The sequence below is a fragment of the Muntiacus reevesi genome, chromosome 7, assembly GCF_963930625.1.
Source record: "Muntiacus reevesi chromosome 7, mMunRee1.1, whole genome shotgun sequence".
Taxonomy (NCBI): Eukaryota; Metazoa; Chordata; class Mammalia; order Artiodactyla; family Cervidae; genus Muntiacus; species Muntiacus reevesi.
Window position 1 is genome coordinate 55,534,863 of NC_089255.1, and position 15,582 is coordinate 55,550,444.

Below are 15,582 nucleotides of genomic sequence, written 5' to 3' on the forward strand. Positions count from 1 at the left end.
AAATTAATATTAAAAAAAAAAAAAAACGAGGACGCAGAGGGGAAGGTGGGGGCAAGAGGGAAGGCGAGACACTCTGAGAGGGAGACAGAGCCCCACCGTGAGAGGAAGGAAGGAAGGCAACAGTCGCCAGCAGCCGATGTGAAAACCGGACTGCGTGCGCCCTTCGCCGCCTCTGCCCGGCCTCATCGATGTTGTGTCCGCCGCCCGCTCGCCCAGATCACGATGAACGCGCAGCTGACCATGGAGGCAATCGGGGAGCTGCACGGGGTGAGCCATGAGCCGGTGCCGGCCCCTGCCGACTTGCTGGGCGGCAGCCCCCACGCGCGAAGCTCGGTGGCTCACCGCGGCAGCCACCTGCCGCCGGCGCACCCGCGCTCCATGGGCATGGCGTCCTTGCTGGACGGCGGCAGCGGGAGCGGCGATTACCACCACCACCACCGGGCCCCCGAGCACAGCCTGGCCGGCCCGCTGCACCCCACCATGACCATGGCCTGCGAGACGCCGCCAGGTATGAGCATGCCCACCACCTACACCACCCTGACCCCGCTGCAGCCGCTGCCGCCCATCTCCACCGTCTCGGACAAGTTCCCCCACCATCACCATCACCACCACCACCACCACCCGCACCACCACCAGCGCCTGGCGGGCAACGTGAGCGGCAGCTTCACGCTCATGCGGGACGAGCGCGGGCTGGCCTCCATGAACAACCTCTATACCCCCTACCACAAGGACGTGGCCGGCATGGGCCAGAGCCTCTCGCCCCTTTCCGGCTCCGGTCTGGGCGGTATCCACAACTCCCAGCAAGGGCTCCCACACTATGCCCACCCGGGTGCCGCCATGCCCACCGACAAGATGCTCACCCCCAACGGCTTCGAAGCCCACCACCCGGCCATGCTCGGTCGTCACGGGGAGCAGCACCTCACGCCCACTTCGGCAGGCATGGTTCCCATCAACGGCCTTCCTCCGCACCACCCCCACGCCCACCTGAACGCCCAGGGCCACGGGCAACTCCTGGGCACGGCCCGGGAGCCCAACCCTTCGGTAACCGGCGCGCAGGTCAGCAATGGAAGTAATTCAGGGCAGATGGAAGAGATCAATACCAAAGAGGTGGCGCAGCGTATCACCACCGAGCTCAAGCGTTACAGCATCCCACAGGCCATCTTCGCGCAGAGGGTGCTCTGCCGTTCCCAAGGGACCCTCTCGGACCTGCTACGCAACCCCAAACCCTGGAGCAAACTCAAGTCCGGCCGGGAGACCTTCAGGAGAATGTGGAAGTGGCTGCAGGAGCCGGAGTTCCAGCGTATGTCTGCGCTCCGCTTAGCAGGTGAGCGGCCAAGTTGTTGGGCGCGAAAGCAGATAAGGTATTGGGGAAGTTAAAGGGACCCAAGGAGGAAGGGAAGGACAGCATTCTGTGCACGCTTCATCCCGTCCTTCTTTCACCGAGAGGGGGGGTTCCTAGGCCTGGAAGAGCCAGAGCGTGGCTCCCGGGAGCAGACAGCCTCTTCCAGGACTCAGTGCATTGGGCTGTGGAAGGTACCGGGAGCTGAGCGGAGCGGCCTGGGTGATTGAGGGGGCGCATTTGTGCTGGGAAACAGCGCAGGAAGCTCGCACAACCATAGGAGGAGAGAAATCCCCACACCTGGATGGATTACGATTTGTGCGTCGCTTCTGGGTTTCGCACTCGGGTTTGGGGAAAGACAGGCGAAACGTGCGTGAAACTGCGCGCAGATGCTGCCAACCAGTATCCCTGGCACATACCTGGGCGCTGCGCTGGAGCGTGCAGGAGCTGCCTGCCAATGTTTATCTGAACTCCCTGCGTTGACTCCCCCCTCCGGCGCTCACTCTAGTGGCACGGAGAAGGGCAGGGGTCTGGGGAGTAGGGAGCGCACTCTGGGAGTTCCAGCAAAAGGTTATGGAACCGCGGCGGTGGGTATGTGGCGCAGATGCTTCCTAAGATTTAGCACGCACTTTGCGCAGGTGACCGACTGTTGAGTCCGAGGCAGACCGTGCCAAGGTCCAGGTGAGGGCGGCCAAGGAATAAGGGGGCTTCTAGCTGAGCCCAGAGACCGCTTTCGTTACCGATTCGCTTAGTACGTCTCATTTTGTTTTATTCTTCCGCATGAATTTTCGTCTGAATCCCCATGCAGGGGGTGGGAGTGTGAGAGGAAAAAACCAAGTCTTCGAGCAGAGGTCTCCTGGCCCCAAACCCCGAGGCACTAGTGTTTCTGAGTTGGGCGGGAAGGTCTCGGTGGCGCTGCATACACACAGCGCCCAGCTCCCCCAGCCTCTCTAGGCCAAGGATATGGGGAAGGCTCTGGTCGGCCGACTGGCGGAGAGGACAAGAGACGTCAGCTTGAATCACACGGGGGGCTTCAAGCAGATTCAGCCACCACCTAGGGCAGAGGACAAGCGGAGAGGTAGAGCCAAGGGGAGCTGAGGGGCAACTCGGTTTGATGAGACCGGGGCTGAGTTGATTGACTCTCGGGTACATGCTGCCGCTCCCTACCCCATCCTAGCCCGGCGCCCTCGTCTGATTCCTGGAGAAGAAAAAGGTAAAAGCCGGAATGAGGGTTTGTTAATTAACTGATCGTTCTCCATTAATTCGTCCCTGGAGTACGAGAGACAGTCAATCCGCTCAGAGCCGGGGGCACTGAGCCGTTTCACAGTCTAAAATCAAAGCGAGAGGCCGGGGCCCCCTCCCCCGCCTCGTGCGGGCCAATGAGAAGCTCGAGGGGAGCAGGTGCCGGCGTCCCCGCGAGCCTGCGTCTAGAGCCGGAGAGGACTCAAAGCACTCCTGGCGTGTGAGCTCCTGTGGCCTAGCTGCCCGAGCGCCTCGCCGCCGGAGCCTCTGCCCCCGCCAGGTTTTCCAGCCCAACCCCGCGCTCGTAGGCTCCAAGCAGCCCCCAGGAGGACTCGTGCAGCCTTACCCAGAAGTCTGGAGAGGCTGGGGTAAGGGGACGGGAGGGGCAAGAAAGAGATTGACCGGGTACCCTCTGGGGCTCCCGCAATTCCATTCCGTAGTTGTGTGTGCAGCCAGCAGATCGCCCCCTATCCCAGGGGTTGACCGAGACCCCAGGACAGCTGAAGTTCTAGAAGGAACGGCCGAAAAGGCTATTCCTCTCCCTGACTGCTTCGCCTCTACGGGCGCCCAAGGTAGTGCCTTTTCACACGCGCGCACGCCAGGACAGCCTGGAGTCGGGCTTCAGGGCCTTTTACCCAGGCGGTGTCCACACAGGCCTCGATTGGTGGGGTTAGGGGAATGCAAGGAGGGGGTGCAGGTGGAAAGCGTCCCCTCGGGAAAACTCGCTCCCACCCCCTACCTCGTGGAGGCACTTCTTCAGGACTTCAACGACTCTTTCCCCAGGGCCTCCTATCTCCCCCTCGAAAGACTGACTGAGAAGTTAGGTGCAGAGACGACCCCGGAGCCCTGGCATCCCGCCCTGACCCGCAGGAGCAGCGTCCTCTGACCTCCTTGCGTGGGCAGGCCGGGGCGGTGCGGGCGGCGTACCCACCAGGGCTCTCGGGGACCCAGGTTATCCGAGGGGCCGCTGCCTGGCAGCCAGTAGAGAGTCGTGCTCAGCCCCTGCGCCGAGGCGCGTGGCCTTTTCCTCGGTGAGGTGGGGGTGGGGAAGGAAAACCGGGGACTGTGGCGGAACAGGCGTTTGGCGCCAAACCCCCAGCGAACTCTGCATCCTAAGACCCGGATGGAGAGCCGTCTCTTCCATTTTCCTTTCTTTAACTTCATTAAAGGGGTGGGGCTGGCTGGGATGAGCGTGCTTGCGGAGCCAGCCGGGATCAATCCCATTATGCAGGAAGAACCACGACTTGTTTTTAAGACACCGACTAACAGCGAGCCGTCCTGTTAACATTTTCTTTTACGGAAAAAAAAAGGGGGGGGGGGGTCAGATTCCTGGGCCGTTGAAATGATCTCTTGTAGGTCCTAACTGCAGGTGACTTCAAACAGATTGCAGGGCATGTTGGCCCCAGCGGTGGGACATCGCCGCCCCCTCCCCGCTGCCAGCTCCGTCCGATGCACAGAGGAAGGTGCCACTTACAGCTCTGCTCGGCTTTGCATTCAAAGACCCCCCTCACACTCGTTTCTACCCCATTCCAGGCAAGGCCCATCGAGGTCGGTTCCTTGACTGGGTGGAGGAAGAGTAGCTTCTTCGTGGCCCTCCTGGTACCCCAGGTTCCGGGCAGGTGGCAGCCTGTTTGGAGAGACGCGTTCTCTTCACGAAATTATATCGGCTGGTGGAAGACAAGAGACAGGAGGAAATTTTCACCAAATTAACTACCTTTAAAAAAATCAATATATGTTCCCTCAATGTAGTACTTGCTGCTGCTCCATTTAAGTGCAGTGCGACTAGGCTCACGTTGCGTCTCCTCCCAGGTGGGGAGAGAGGGCTGGGCTGTGCGGGTGGGGGGCGCCCGCCTCTGACGTGGGCGCCTGTTAAGACGGGAGATTAGTTTCCAATTAAAGATTCCAGAAGACTCTGGCCACATTAGGGGAGCTGCCAGTGCAATAAGTGGCTGCAAGTGCACACCCACCAGCGGGCATGGCCGGGAGTCTGGTGCCCGACTCCCGCCCTGAGGCACCTGGAGGTGGAGAAACCTCCAAACTGCAGCGCCCGGGAGCCACACGGGTCCGCAGCACCCAGGACTGCTCCTGTTTCCAGGCTGGCACTTGCCTCAAGGCCACCTGGAGAAGGGCAGGGGTGGGGGTGAGGGGGTGGCAGTCTGGTCAGAAGGCGGCCATGAGAAAAGTCTCTCCCCGGCCAACCTGGGCCATGTTTGCCATAAGTGGCCTTGCGGTCTGGTTGATTGATAACTGGCCCCCGCACAAGTCCATTTGCTTTTTGTTAATATTTATCCCAGCGGGTGACACTTCAACTGTCCCCTCATTTCCCTGGACCAAGGGAGCCAAGCAGAAGGAGTGCATTTCTGGGCCCTGGGAACCCCACTTCCCGAATCCTCGAGGACTCTGGGCCGGGAGAAAAGCCAGGACTGGGCGTGCGGAATGCAGGAGCAGAAGGGTTCCTGGGCCCAAGAGTAGGAGGAGAAGGTGCCAAATGGACTAGTTCCCCCACGCCCGGGTGGGCGTCTCAGCGCCGCGGGTCCCGGCAGTGCAGCTGCTCCCAGCCGGCTGTGGCTGGAACAAAGGGCCCGTGGGGCGCTGCGGACCGAGTCAGCCTCGCAGCCTGGGGGCGAGGGGGGCTGGCTGCCGGGGAGGAGGGCCTCTTCCGAAGCTCTCATAGACTCCCTCCAGCGTGGCCTGGGGGGCAGCCAGTTGTCAGGCAGAGGCAGAGTCCCCTCACCAACTCGGGCCCAATGATCACCTTGCTCCCGGGGAGTTGGTTTGGGACCCCCTGACACACCAGCCGAACAGGTCTGTCTGTTGGAGTCCAATCACCAGATGCCTTTGCCTGCACCTTTCTCCCAGCCCATCTCTGAGTCCTGGAGGCCTTGTGATAATAGTTCTCCCTTGCGGTCCACTCTGGGGATCACAAACTCCAGGGAGGAGAGGAGGGAACACATGGAGTTAAATGTGCATGTGATGAAGATCACAGCAGATAGTTTGACTAGAGTGGAGGAGACTTGCTGGTCGTTGTGTGGTGACCTGGTGTCGGTGCATTGAGCACGGCCGCCAGAGACAATAAACCCTGCGGCCTGTTCCTAGGGCAGTTGGCTCTCCCACCAGCGGGTGCAGCCCCAAGTCAGAGGGCGATCAGGGTCAGTAGAAACCCAATCCTGCCATAGCTGTTTTGTACCAGGCACTTGGGACGATCTGTGCCAAAAACAGCAAGGTTGTGTTGTAGCAGCAGAATGACTCAAATCCCAGGCTGCATCTTTATCTTCAAACTTCCAGCGCTCAGTGCCAGGTGGGGAGCTAAACTCCTGCCCTCGATGCCCTCCATCTGGACTCACCTTCCCCCAGTAACTTAGGGGATCGGGACTGTGCTCCAGTAACTGCGTGCGCCCCCTGCGGGCCACACGGCCAGGCACCCAGCAAACCTCGGTGCCTCAATCAAATGCGAAAAGAGGCTTTGTTTTAGAACACTGAAGTCCTAGTGATTTTCAACCGATAACTGTTTTGATTGGTAGAGTGTAGTGGAGGGAGGAAAGGATACTTAATGGATCTGTCTTGGTCCTACACACTTCCTGGGTATTACCCCACTGGTGAGACAAAATCACCATTCCCCCAAATTATACCCCAACTCTAACCTCTCCAAACAAGATAGCATGTTTGGAATTTATATCCAAATTATACTTTTGCTGCCATGTTGAGAATATCAGGGTCACAGTAGAGAAGGTGACCCTGGCAATCTGAAATCAGAGATTGGGGCTCAGGGTGTAGTGAAGGGAGGGTGGATTAGCGTTCCCTTTGTTTTGTTGTTTCCCCTTCCAGCTAACTGATGGGAGTTAGAAGGCTGCCCTGAGGCTCTGAGCTTGAAGCTCTTTGTTTGCTGTCTGGTGGGATGTACTTGGAGGCCTGGCAGCCTGAAGCCCCAGTATGGCGTCAGGACCCTGGACAGGGCTCAGTCAGTCCTGTTATCTGGATTTCTCTTGCCCTTGGAAAGTGGCTAAGATGGCTTTGAAGAGTTGTGGTGAGGAAACAAAAGTTAACAGCTAATATTTCAAAGTTTATGCGAAATCATGAGGCCCTGCCAGTAGTATCCACGGGCACAATCAAGTAATAATGGAAAAGATCAAACCTACCCTCGTCGATCAGGTGGTTGAGCTTTTCTTCCCTCCCCCAGCAGCTTTCTGCATGCGTCTGAGTGCACATGCACACCTGCTTATACAATCGGAATTTGAGTCCCTATGGGTGTGACAGGGGTTGGATCATTAAGCTAAAACGTTCAATTCAGTCCCTTTGATCCGTGCTGGGGAAAATCTATAGTCATCTCTAATCTATGAGGTCTTTAAGGAGGTTGTTACATGAGCTGTTTTGATGTCATCATTTTCACATTCATGGCAAATTCAGCTAATCAAACAGATGCTGCTACCCAAAGTTCTCAGAAGAAAGAGTTCTTGCAGAGTATATCGGTAAAATTTATTCTTGATTTCCTTATAAGAAAGAAAATCCTCAAGTCTAGTGAAAGTGGGTAATTAAAAAGGAGGTTCTTGGGTGTCTTGGCTCAAAATACATAGTTAGAATCATTGCCCTTCAAGTAACAGTGCTCTTTGTAAACTTCACCAGTTTAATATTTTAAGTCAACCAAGGAGCTTAGATGGACAGGATGAGAAATTTCTAATTTCATTCAGTCCCCATAAAAACAGAAGTTTCCACACTCTTGGCAAATTTGAATGGTCCTCAATCTAGGGTACCAACAGAAGGAGAGTTTTATTGAAGTCATAACAGTTAAAGTATAAATTTCCTATAACTTGGGATAAAGGATTCAACAAGTATTAATTAAATACTATTTTCATTTTGTTTATATTTAAATAAGATGGGTAAGCACTTTTAAGAGAAGTCATTTCCTGAAAAGTGTCAGCCTTGTAGAGTTTAGTAAAAAGGAAAAACCTGATTTCTAATGTGAATTAATTTAATGCATAATCATATATTCCTGTCTTCTATCAATAGATTTGCATAGATTTTTACTTTAACACAAGTATGCTAATATGAATGAAGCTTAATTTTATTCTGAAGTTGTAGAATTGACTTAGATGACCAGGCCAATCACAGGACAATCTGATTATTTTGATACAAACATATAAATCTGTTTTATCACAGGGTCTTGCTATAGAAACATTCACACTGTGTTCCTCCCCAAAGATGTAACGTGATCATAAAGCTGAAACAAATTAGCTTCCAGAAATTTTCCTGTCCTTTAGGTGAGATAGTTTGATAAGATAACAGCTGAACAGAACAAGACCCTGAAGTTCAACCCACAGATTTGCCTTAGCAAGTGATAAGGAAGTCAGCTGATAAGGAAGGAGCTTGGGTCCATTGTGTACCTATTATTGGTCAGGAACTCTGCTGGGCACGTATGTGTTGTGCTAAGTTGCTCAGTCATGTCTGACTCTTTGTGACCCCATGGACTGTAGCCCACCAGGCTCTTCTGTCCATGGGGATTCTCCAGGGGGATCTCCAAGATTCTCCAAGAATACTGGAGTGGGTTGCCATGGGGATCTCCGGGGGATCTTCCCAGCCCAGGGATCAAGTCCAGTTCTCCCGCATTATAGGCAGATTCTTTACTGTCTGAGCCACCATTTAATTCTCCCTGTACCAGTGGCTCCAAAATCTTGCTATACTTTGAACTTATTTAGGGGTCTCTTAAAAAATTATTCCTGGCTAAAATCTCAAATATTCTGGGTGTTAGTAGTATAGGGTATGACCTGGGCACTGTGATTTTTAAGAACTCTGATGTGATTTTAACGTGCAGCAAAGTTTAGGAGCCACCAGTTTATGGGGTAGTTACCATTATTTTCTGGCTTCTCTGTTCGATGAGGTTGAATTACTTAACTGTGGTAACAGAGCTGGAAATCCCTGAGACCCTGTGCTCAACTTTCTCAGTTCAAAGCCCAGAACCCCCTTACCCTCCACCCTGTGCCTCAATTACGGGCTCAAGTTTACCAGGTCAGCGGACCAAGAATGTGGAAATGTGTGATTCCCTGTCATAAACACCAACCTGCAAAGTCTCTGCATAATAAAGGTCTTGAAATTAGAGAATGTGTGTCTTCCCTCTGGAATGCTCAAAGAGAGATACTTGTGGAAACTTCTCTCTTTTTTTTATTAAGACTTATAAGAGATCTTTTATTGCTCCTTTGAAGAAAGAGGGAATGTGAGGCAGTAACAGAGCTAGCCATGGACCTCAAGACTCCTTATCCATTTGTTCACTTAAACAATTATTGATGGGCAAGACCCATCTCATTAGATGTGTTCTGTGGGTAGGACTAATCCACTGGGACCCAGCCTGGAGGAGAGCCCAAAGGCCCAAACCTCCCATACTTTCTGGCATTGTTGTTCTGATCTGCACTTGCACAACAATTATATTTCTTGGCTTCCCATCAGTTCCTGTCTTGCTATTCCAAAGCTTGCCTGTTACTCATGTTTTAGGACTCTGCACTAAAAAATAATAAATTGACTTAAATTCTGTATATATGTTGGCAATCATCCAGAGGGTAACTTAAACAGTTTCTCTCAACCACTGCAAGCTTCCAATTAACCGTGTTTCTCATCTCCCTTTGCACTTGCCATAGGGTCCTCAGAATCGACAGTTTCTGAAATCGCTGCCTTCGTTTTTGCATCTGGTGATGACCTCATAGTCCCAAAGAGAGGTTGTCAAAGGAACATAATAAACTCTATTCTTTTCACTTTCTTTCCTGTTGTCTTCTAAAAACAGATCAACGGGGGAAATTAAATAAATAAATGAGCGAAACGCGCCACCTAGTGACTCCTGTGCTCACTGCAGGTGAAGTGCATGAGAGGAGTGGCTAGCGCGATTCAAGTATTGATGGAGTCACAAAAATCGTTCATTAAGGCAATTTAATCTTTGCTATTAAATGTCCTTTCAATTCATTTGGGGTAATTAAGATGCAGTTAAAGTGATTAAATTCTAATTACTTATGCTAGACAAAGACATATTTGTCACACTAATGCGGTTAACTAAGGACTCAGAAAGAAAGTTAACATTTACTTCAAATGATACAACTGGAAAAATCAGTTCCTCTTTTCATCATTAATCCAGTGAGCTGGGTGATTATGTAATGGCACTACAAGCTCATTAAACAGGGGAAGTGCTGATTAAAATGACTGCTGGGAGGAAAACCTGATCCTGGAGTACCATAGCACCCTTTGGTCAGCATTCTTAGCAAAATTACTTGAAGGCCTCTCCCTTCAAGCCCTCGCCCCCCCCCCCCAAAGTAATAAGCAGCTCCTGAGTTTTATCCTGACATTAAAAGGGAGATGCTTCTTGGAAAGCTTTTATTGCCAGCCTGCAGACACTGTTAAACCAAAAGATATTTTCAAATGGTAAATGGATTCTTGGGGCAGAGAAGATCAAGGCAAGGGAGGTGGGGAGGGGGATCTCTGAAGGAAACAACTTCAGAATGAAAATTTCCACTTCAGGTTTTTGAAGCCACTGCACCCTTCCTACTAAGCAGTCCTTCTCCCCTCCCCAGTTGCTTTTGACTGCCTCTTATGTGAGGACAGATTCCTTTACACACCCCGCGCTTGTTATGCACACTCTTCAGAGCATAACACCTGCATAACAGCTTCAGCTGCAAATTGATCTCTTTTTAGAGTTTTTCTACATTCGCATGTAAAGGCATCTAAGATTATACACCATCAGCTTACTGGGACTGTATTGTATGGATATGTGTAATATCCATAAATAGGTCCTAGCCTCCTATAACAGCTTAATTCTGAGTACTCAGAAGAGGAGGATAAATTGAAATTTCACTGCATTTGCAGTTTGTCTGGGGCTTCCCTGGTGGCTCAGATGATAAACAATCTGCCTACAATGCAAGAGACCTGGATTCTATCCTTGGGTCAGGAAGATTGCCTGGAGAAGGGAATGGCTACCCACTCTGGTATTCTTGCCTGGAGACTTCCATCAGCAGAGGATCCTGGTGGGCTACAGTCCATGAGGTAGTGAAGAGTCAGACATGACTGAGCAACTAGCACTTTTTCACTCTTTTTTACTTCCTCACAAAATGGCTCCTTAAGCCCAAACCTATATTTTGCCTGGGGGGATGATCCAAGGATGAAGATGACCAGTCAAAAAATTGGAGATTAATTTCCCTGGAGATTGGTTGTCTTTAAAAACTGTTAAATTTGCCTATTGAAAACCATTATTATGGAGATTGCATCTTTCCCCTATTCATCCCATTGAAATTCAGTATTATTTCTGTTTAGTTCACAAGGAAAGGACCTGAAGATATCAAATTCATCAGTCACTTACATCAAAGAACTACCTTTTAAAAGTAAATTGGCAGTTATTTAAGTATTTACAGAGTCATTTTTAATTTAATAGATTTTTACACCATCTTAAGTTACTAAACCAAATAAACACATTTAAAAACCAAAAAAAATAAAAATAAAAAGGCCTAGACTAAGAATTGAGAGCCCCAGAGACAGGTTCTTATACTAATTAGCTCTGAGAGCTTGTCAAGTCATTTAACCTTTCTGGGCCTCCGTCTCCTTAAATGTAGAATGAAGTATTTGGCCTCAGGGTCCTTCCAGATCCGTGTTCTATGACTGATTGACTTCTGTGATGACTGTGTCTCTTACCAATTTAGTGCTGTGTCCCAAAGTCAGGATTCAACAAGGTGTAAGTCCCTGGGGCCCATCTCTTGGGCAGAGTCTCAGATCAGGCTCTTCTGTTAGATGGCCAAGAGGAAACACCTGTCCAGTCAGGGGCACTGCATTCTGACGCAAAAATGCTGCCGCTTAAGGATACAATTCCTGGATCCTAACAATACAAGTGGTTGGTGAGGATACAGGTCACCAGGAGTTCATGCCCTGCTAGTGGGGGTGTAAGCTGGCACCGTTGCTTCAAAAGATAATTAGGATTATAAACCTGAACCCATATCTGGACCAGGTCTACTCCTTGGTGTATACCCTAGATAAGCTGGCAGATGCTCTTGAAGACGAGTACAAGGATGGTTTGTAACAGTGCTATTTCTAAGAGCAAACAACCAGAAACATCCCAAAAGTCCACTGATGAGGAATGCAGGAATAAATTGTGATAATTTCATATTAATGCAGGAGTATATTGTGATGAAAATGAGTGAGCCACAGCTATACACCACAGCATAGCTAAGTCTTAGGAACAATGTTAAAAAAAAAAAAAAAGAACAAGCTACAAAAGGTCACACCAGAACAATACTGTTTTTACAAGGCTCAAAAGCAAGCAATGCTAAACAATTTACTGTTTAGAGATATATAAGTATGTGGTAAAAAGAAGCTAATAATAAATTCAAGCTCCTCAGAGCGGTTACCTCCAATAGGAGAAGGTCAAAGATGGAAGGAGGAAACACCTTTGAGCTTCCCAAAGAGTAGTCATTCTGGTTCTTTTGTCGTGTCTGCCTTCACCTGTGTTCTTTTTGTTCCTGGGCTTCCCATCTTAAATATATATGATTTGTAAGAGGTAAATATTATGTAGTTTTAACTTTTAGGAGGAAAAAGATTGTTTCTGTCTGGTTCCCCAGTCCAAACAACTTGGACCAAACAAACCCCAGGACATTTGAGTTGTTATTTACACAGTTCTTAGCCCTGTACTAAATGTCAGCCCTCTTAGGAATTAGATTTGGCCCGTTATGGACAGGGCATAAGATGTGGAAGAGGAAACTTCACTAGATCTGGAGAGAGTGGTTCTTTCTTTATTCGTTTGAGCACCAGCATAATGACGCTGTGCTGAATACTGGGGATGGTGCGTGCAGAGACATTTTTGGAACTCATAGTTGAGTGGGGAAGAGAGACAAATAGCTGTTTCTTAGTTACATTTTTGTGCCAAAACAAAAGGTTTGGAATGTGATGAAAGGATAGTTTTGAAGATCTAGGGGGAAAAATGGACTTGGTCAGAAATAGAGAAAGAGGTTTTCAGGCAGAGGGAACAACAGCATCTGTGCACAGCCTGGCTGGAACCCCTTTGCAGCCGATTTAGTGGATGTGAGTTTTTATATAGCTGGAAGCTTGTTTCTTCCCCAGCACAACTGAAAGACACAATATCTTTCTATCAATAAGAAAAGTGTCCTCCAAGTCTGTAGTTTTTTGTAGTGGGGAGGGGTGGATGGAGGGTTTCGTATTCCTCAAATCAGGTTGGTGGCTGGCAGAGAAGTGGGAAGAAAATATATGCCGATTAAAAAGTCTTTCAGGTGATTCTAATGTAACTCCAAGTTGAGAATTAGAACATTGATATTGAGTATTACTATATATAAAATAAACAAGGATCTAATGTATATAGCACAGAGAATTATATTCAATATCTTCTAATAACCTATAGTGGAAAAAAATCTGAAAAAGAAAATATATATGTATGTGTATATATATGTATGTTTATATATATATATTTAACTGATTCACTTTGGTGCACATCAGAAACTAACACAACATTGTAAATCAACTATAGTTTTAAAAAAGAGTATTGATATTGAGACTTTAAGAGTAAATGACTTTATTTTTGCCCCTTTATTATTTATTTTACCCTTTTTCTGGAATGACCTATATAGTTCTGTAGTTATATATATTTTAATGACACATAATATTATTATATAACATGTATTATATTAATATCATTTTATGATATTTTCTCTCTTTTGAGATCAAAAGTTCACTCAAAAGTTCACTCAAAAATTCAATATTCCTATTGGAATGTTGTATCCATACTTTCCTCTGTCTGAAAAACTCTTACTGTTCACTGGGTCCTTACTACTCAGTGTGGTTCTTAGCACAACAGCAGAACTTGTAAGAAATGCAGACTCTCAGGTTCCCCCCTGGACCTACTGAATCTGAACCTGCATCTTGACAAGATCCCCAGAAGATTCATGTGCACAGTCAAGTCACCGAGGGGCACATTACATCATTCAGAAGGTCCATCTTCCTTCATTAGCCCTCATGCTATTGGAGCGCCTCCTATGTGCAAGCTCAGTTCAGTTCCGTTCAATTGCTCAGTCGTGTCCAACTCTTTGCAACCCCATGGACTGCAGCAGTCTTCCCTGTCCATCACCAACTCCCCAGAGGTTGCTCAAACTCTTGTCCGTTGAGTCAGTGATGCTGTCCAGCCATCTCATCCTCTGTCATCCCTTTCTCCCCCTGCCTTCAATCTTTCCCAGCATCAGGGTCTTTTCCTATGTGCAAGATGCTGGGCTAAGTGCTGCGGCCCAAAAGTCATATCCTATAGGAGCTCACAGAAGGATGAGTATGGGTAAAGAATTACTTACAGTGTCCCTGATGATCTCTGGGATAGGTAGGAGTACAGTTATGTGGGAGCAGGGAGGACACTGGAAAGAAGACTGGAAAGGGAGTACATAGTTGTATGTCTGTACAGTCCAAGGGACTGGAGTCTGTGACAGCAGGAGCTGAAGGAAGTTGTGGCCTCATTGGAGTGAAGTTGTCAGGCCTGTGCTTTTGAAAGCCAGCCTGGAGTGAACCAATAGGAGAAGCAGCAGCATCAGGGGACTAACCAGGAGGAGTGGTAATAGATGACGAGGGTCACGTTGTATGCTGTATTTTCAGCAGGGGCAGAAAAAATATGTTTCTTTTCAGGTTTTTTTCCATTATAGGTTACTATAAGACATTGGATATAGATCCCCATGTGATACAGCATGTCTTTACTGTTTATCTATTTTATGTATAGTATTGTGTATCTATTAACCCCAAACTCCTAATTTATCCCCCCCATACTGTTATTCCCTTTGGTAACCATCAATTTGTTTGCCATGTCTGTGAGTCGATTTCTGTTTTGTAAATAAGTTCATTTGTATCATTTTTTTTAAGATTCTACATATAAGTAATATTATATATTTGTCTTTCTCTGACTTACTTCACTTAATATGATATCTCTAGGTCCATCCAAATGGCATTATTTCCTTCTTCTTTATGGCTGGGTAATGTTCCATTGTATATATGTACTACATGTTTTTAGACACTTATGCAGCTTCCATGTCTTAGCTGTTGTAAATAGTATTGCAATGAACTTAGGGGTGCATGTATCTTTTCAAAACAGAGTTTCCTCTGCCTATATGCCTAGGACTGGGACTGCAGGATCACATGGTGACTGTATTTTTAGTTTTCTAAGGAACCCCCATACTGTTCTCCATAGTGGCTGCACCCTCTTACATTCCCACCGACAGTATAGGAGGATCCTTTTCCTGCACACCCTCTCCAGCAGTATTATTCATAGACTTCTTAATGATCATCTAATGCTTTTAAAACATAACTTCTTTGTACAAGTATTACTACTAATCAAGAAAAAAAGGTGACAAGAATTACCCAAAAGCATAGGAAGTCCTCATTTTTGTGAATATCCTTCCAATCTTTTCTCAATGGGATGATCCATACATACTGTGTTACAATTTTTTAAATTAAAATCCCTTGTTACCAAATTTATGATAGAATATTTGAAAATACACAGAAGAATAATGGAGACAAGAACCCCCCCCCCCCCGGTAATTCCACCATCCCTGCCCTCTCCCTAATACCTCATGCATAGCACGTACTCATTTAGCAGATTTGTATAGCTAGGATGTTTAGTTTGCAAGACAGCAAAGAGTCAAAGCCCTCCCCCTACTCCTGGAGCAGTTTGGGTCAGAAAACATTCTGCACATTGTGTTTTACAGCTATGCTATAATTTAACCAACCCCCTATTTGTGGATACTTAGGTGGTTCCATAAATTGATTGGGCAAACATAAATTTTATGACTAATATTTTAGAAGTATCATAATTTATACAACCGCTCCAACAACCTTTCCTGTCATTGGACATTTCAATGATTTCAGGTTTTTTATTTTATTTTGTTTTTGCTATTAGAAATCAATGACATAACAGTCAGCAATATTATATGTAAAACTTTTGTGAATATTTTCCTTTTTCAAAAATATTTTTTCTCTAATAACTTTGAAAAATATGAAACACT

The 15,582-nt window shown here is 47.9% G+C and overlaps 1 protein-coding gene across 1 annotated transcript in view; it reads left to right on the forward strand.

Annotated features, from left to right (window-relative positions):
- Positions 1 to 222: 222 nt before the first annotated feature.
- Positions 223 to 15,582, forward strand: part of ONECUT1 (one cut homeobox 1) — a 32,642-nt gene continuing 17,282 nt past the window's right edge. Inside the window, exon 1 of the mRNA XM_065941850.1 lies at positions 223 to 1,324. Coding sequence (XP_065797922.1) covers positions 223 to 1,324 — 1,102 coding nt within the window. The remainder of the gene's footprint in view (positions 1,325 to 15,582) is intronic.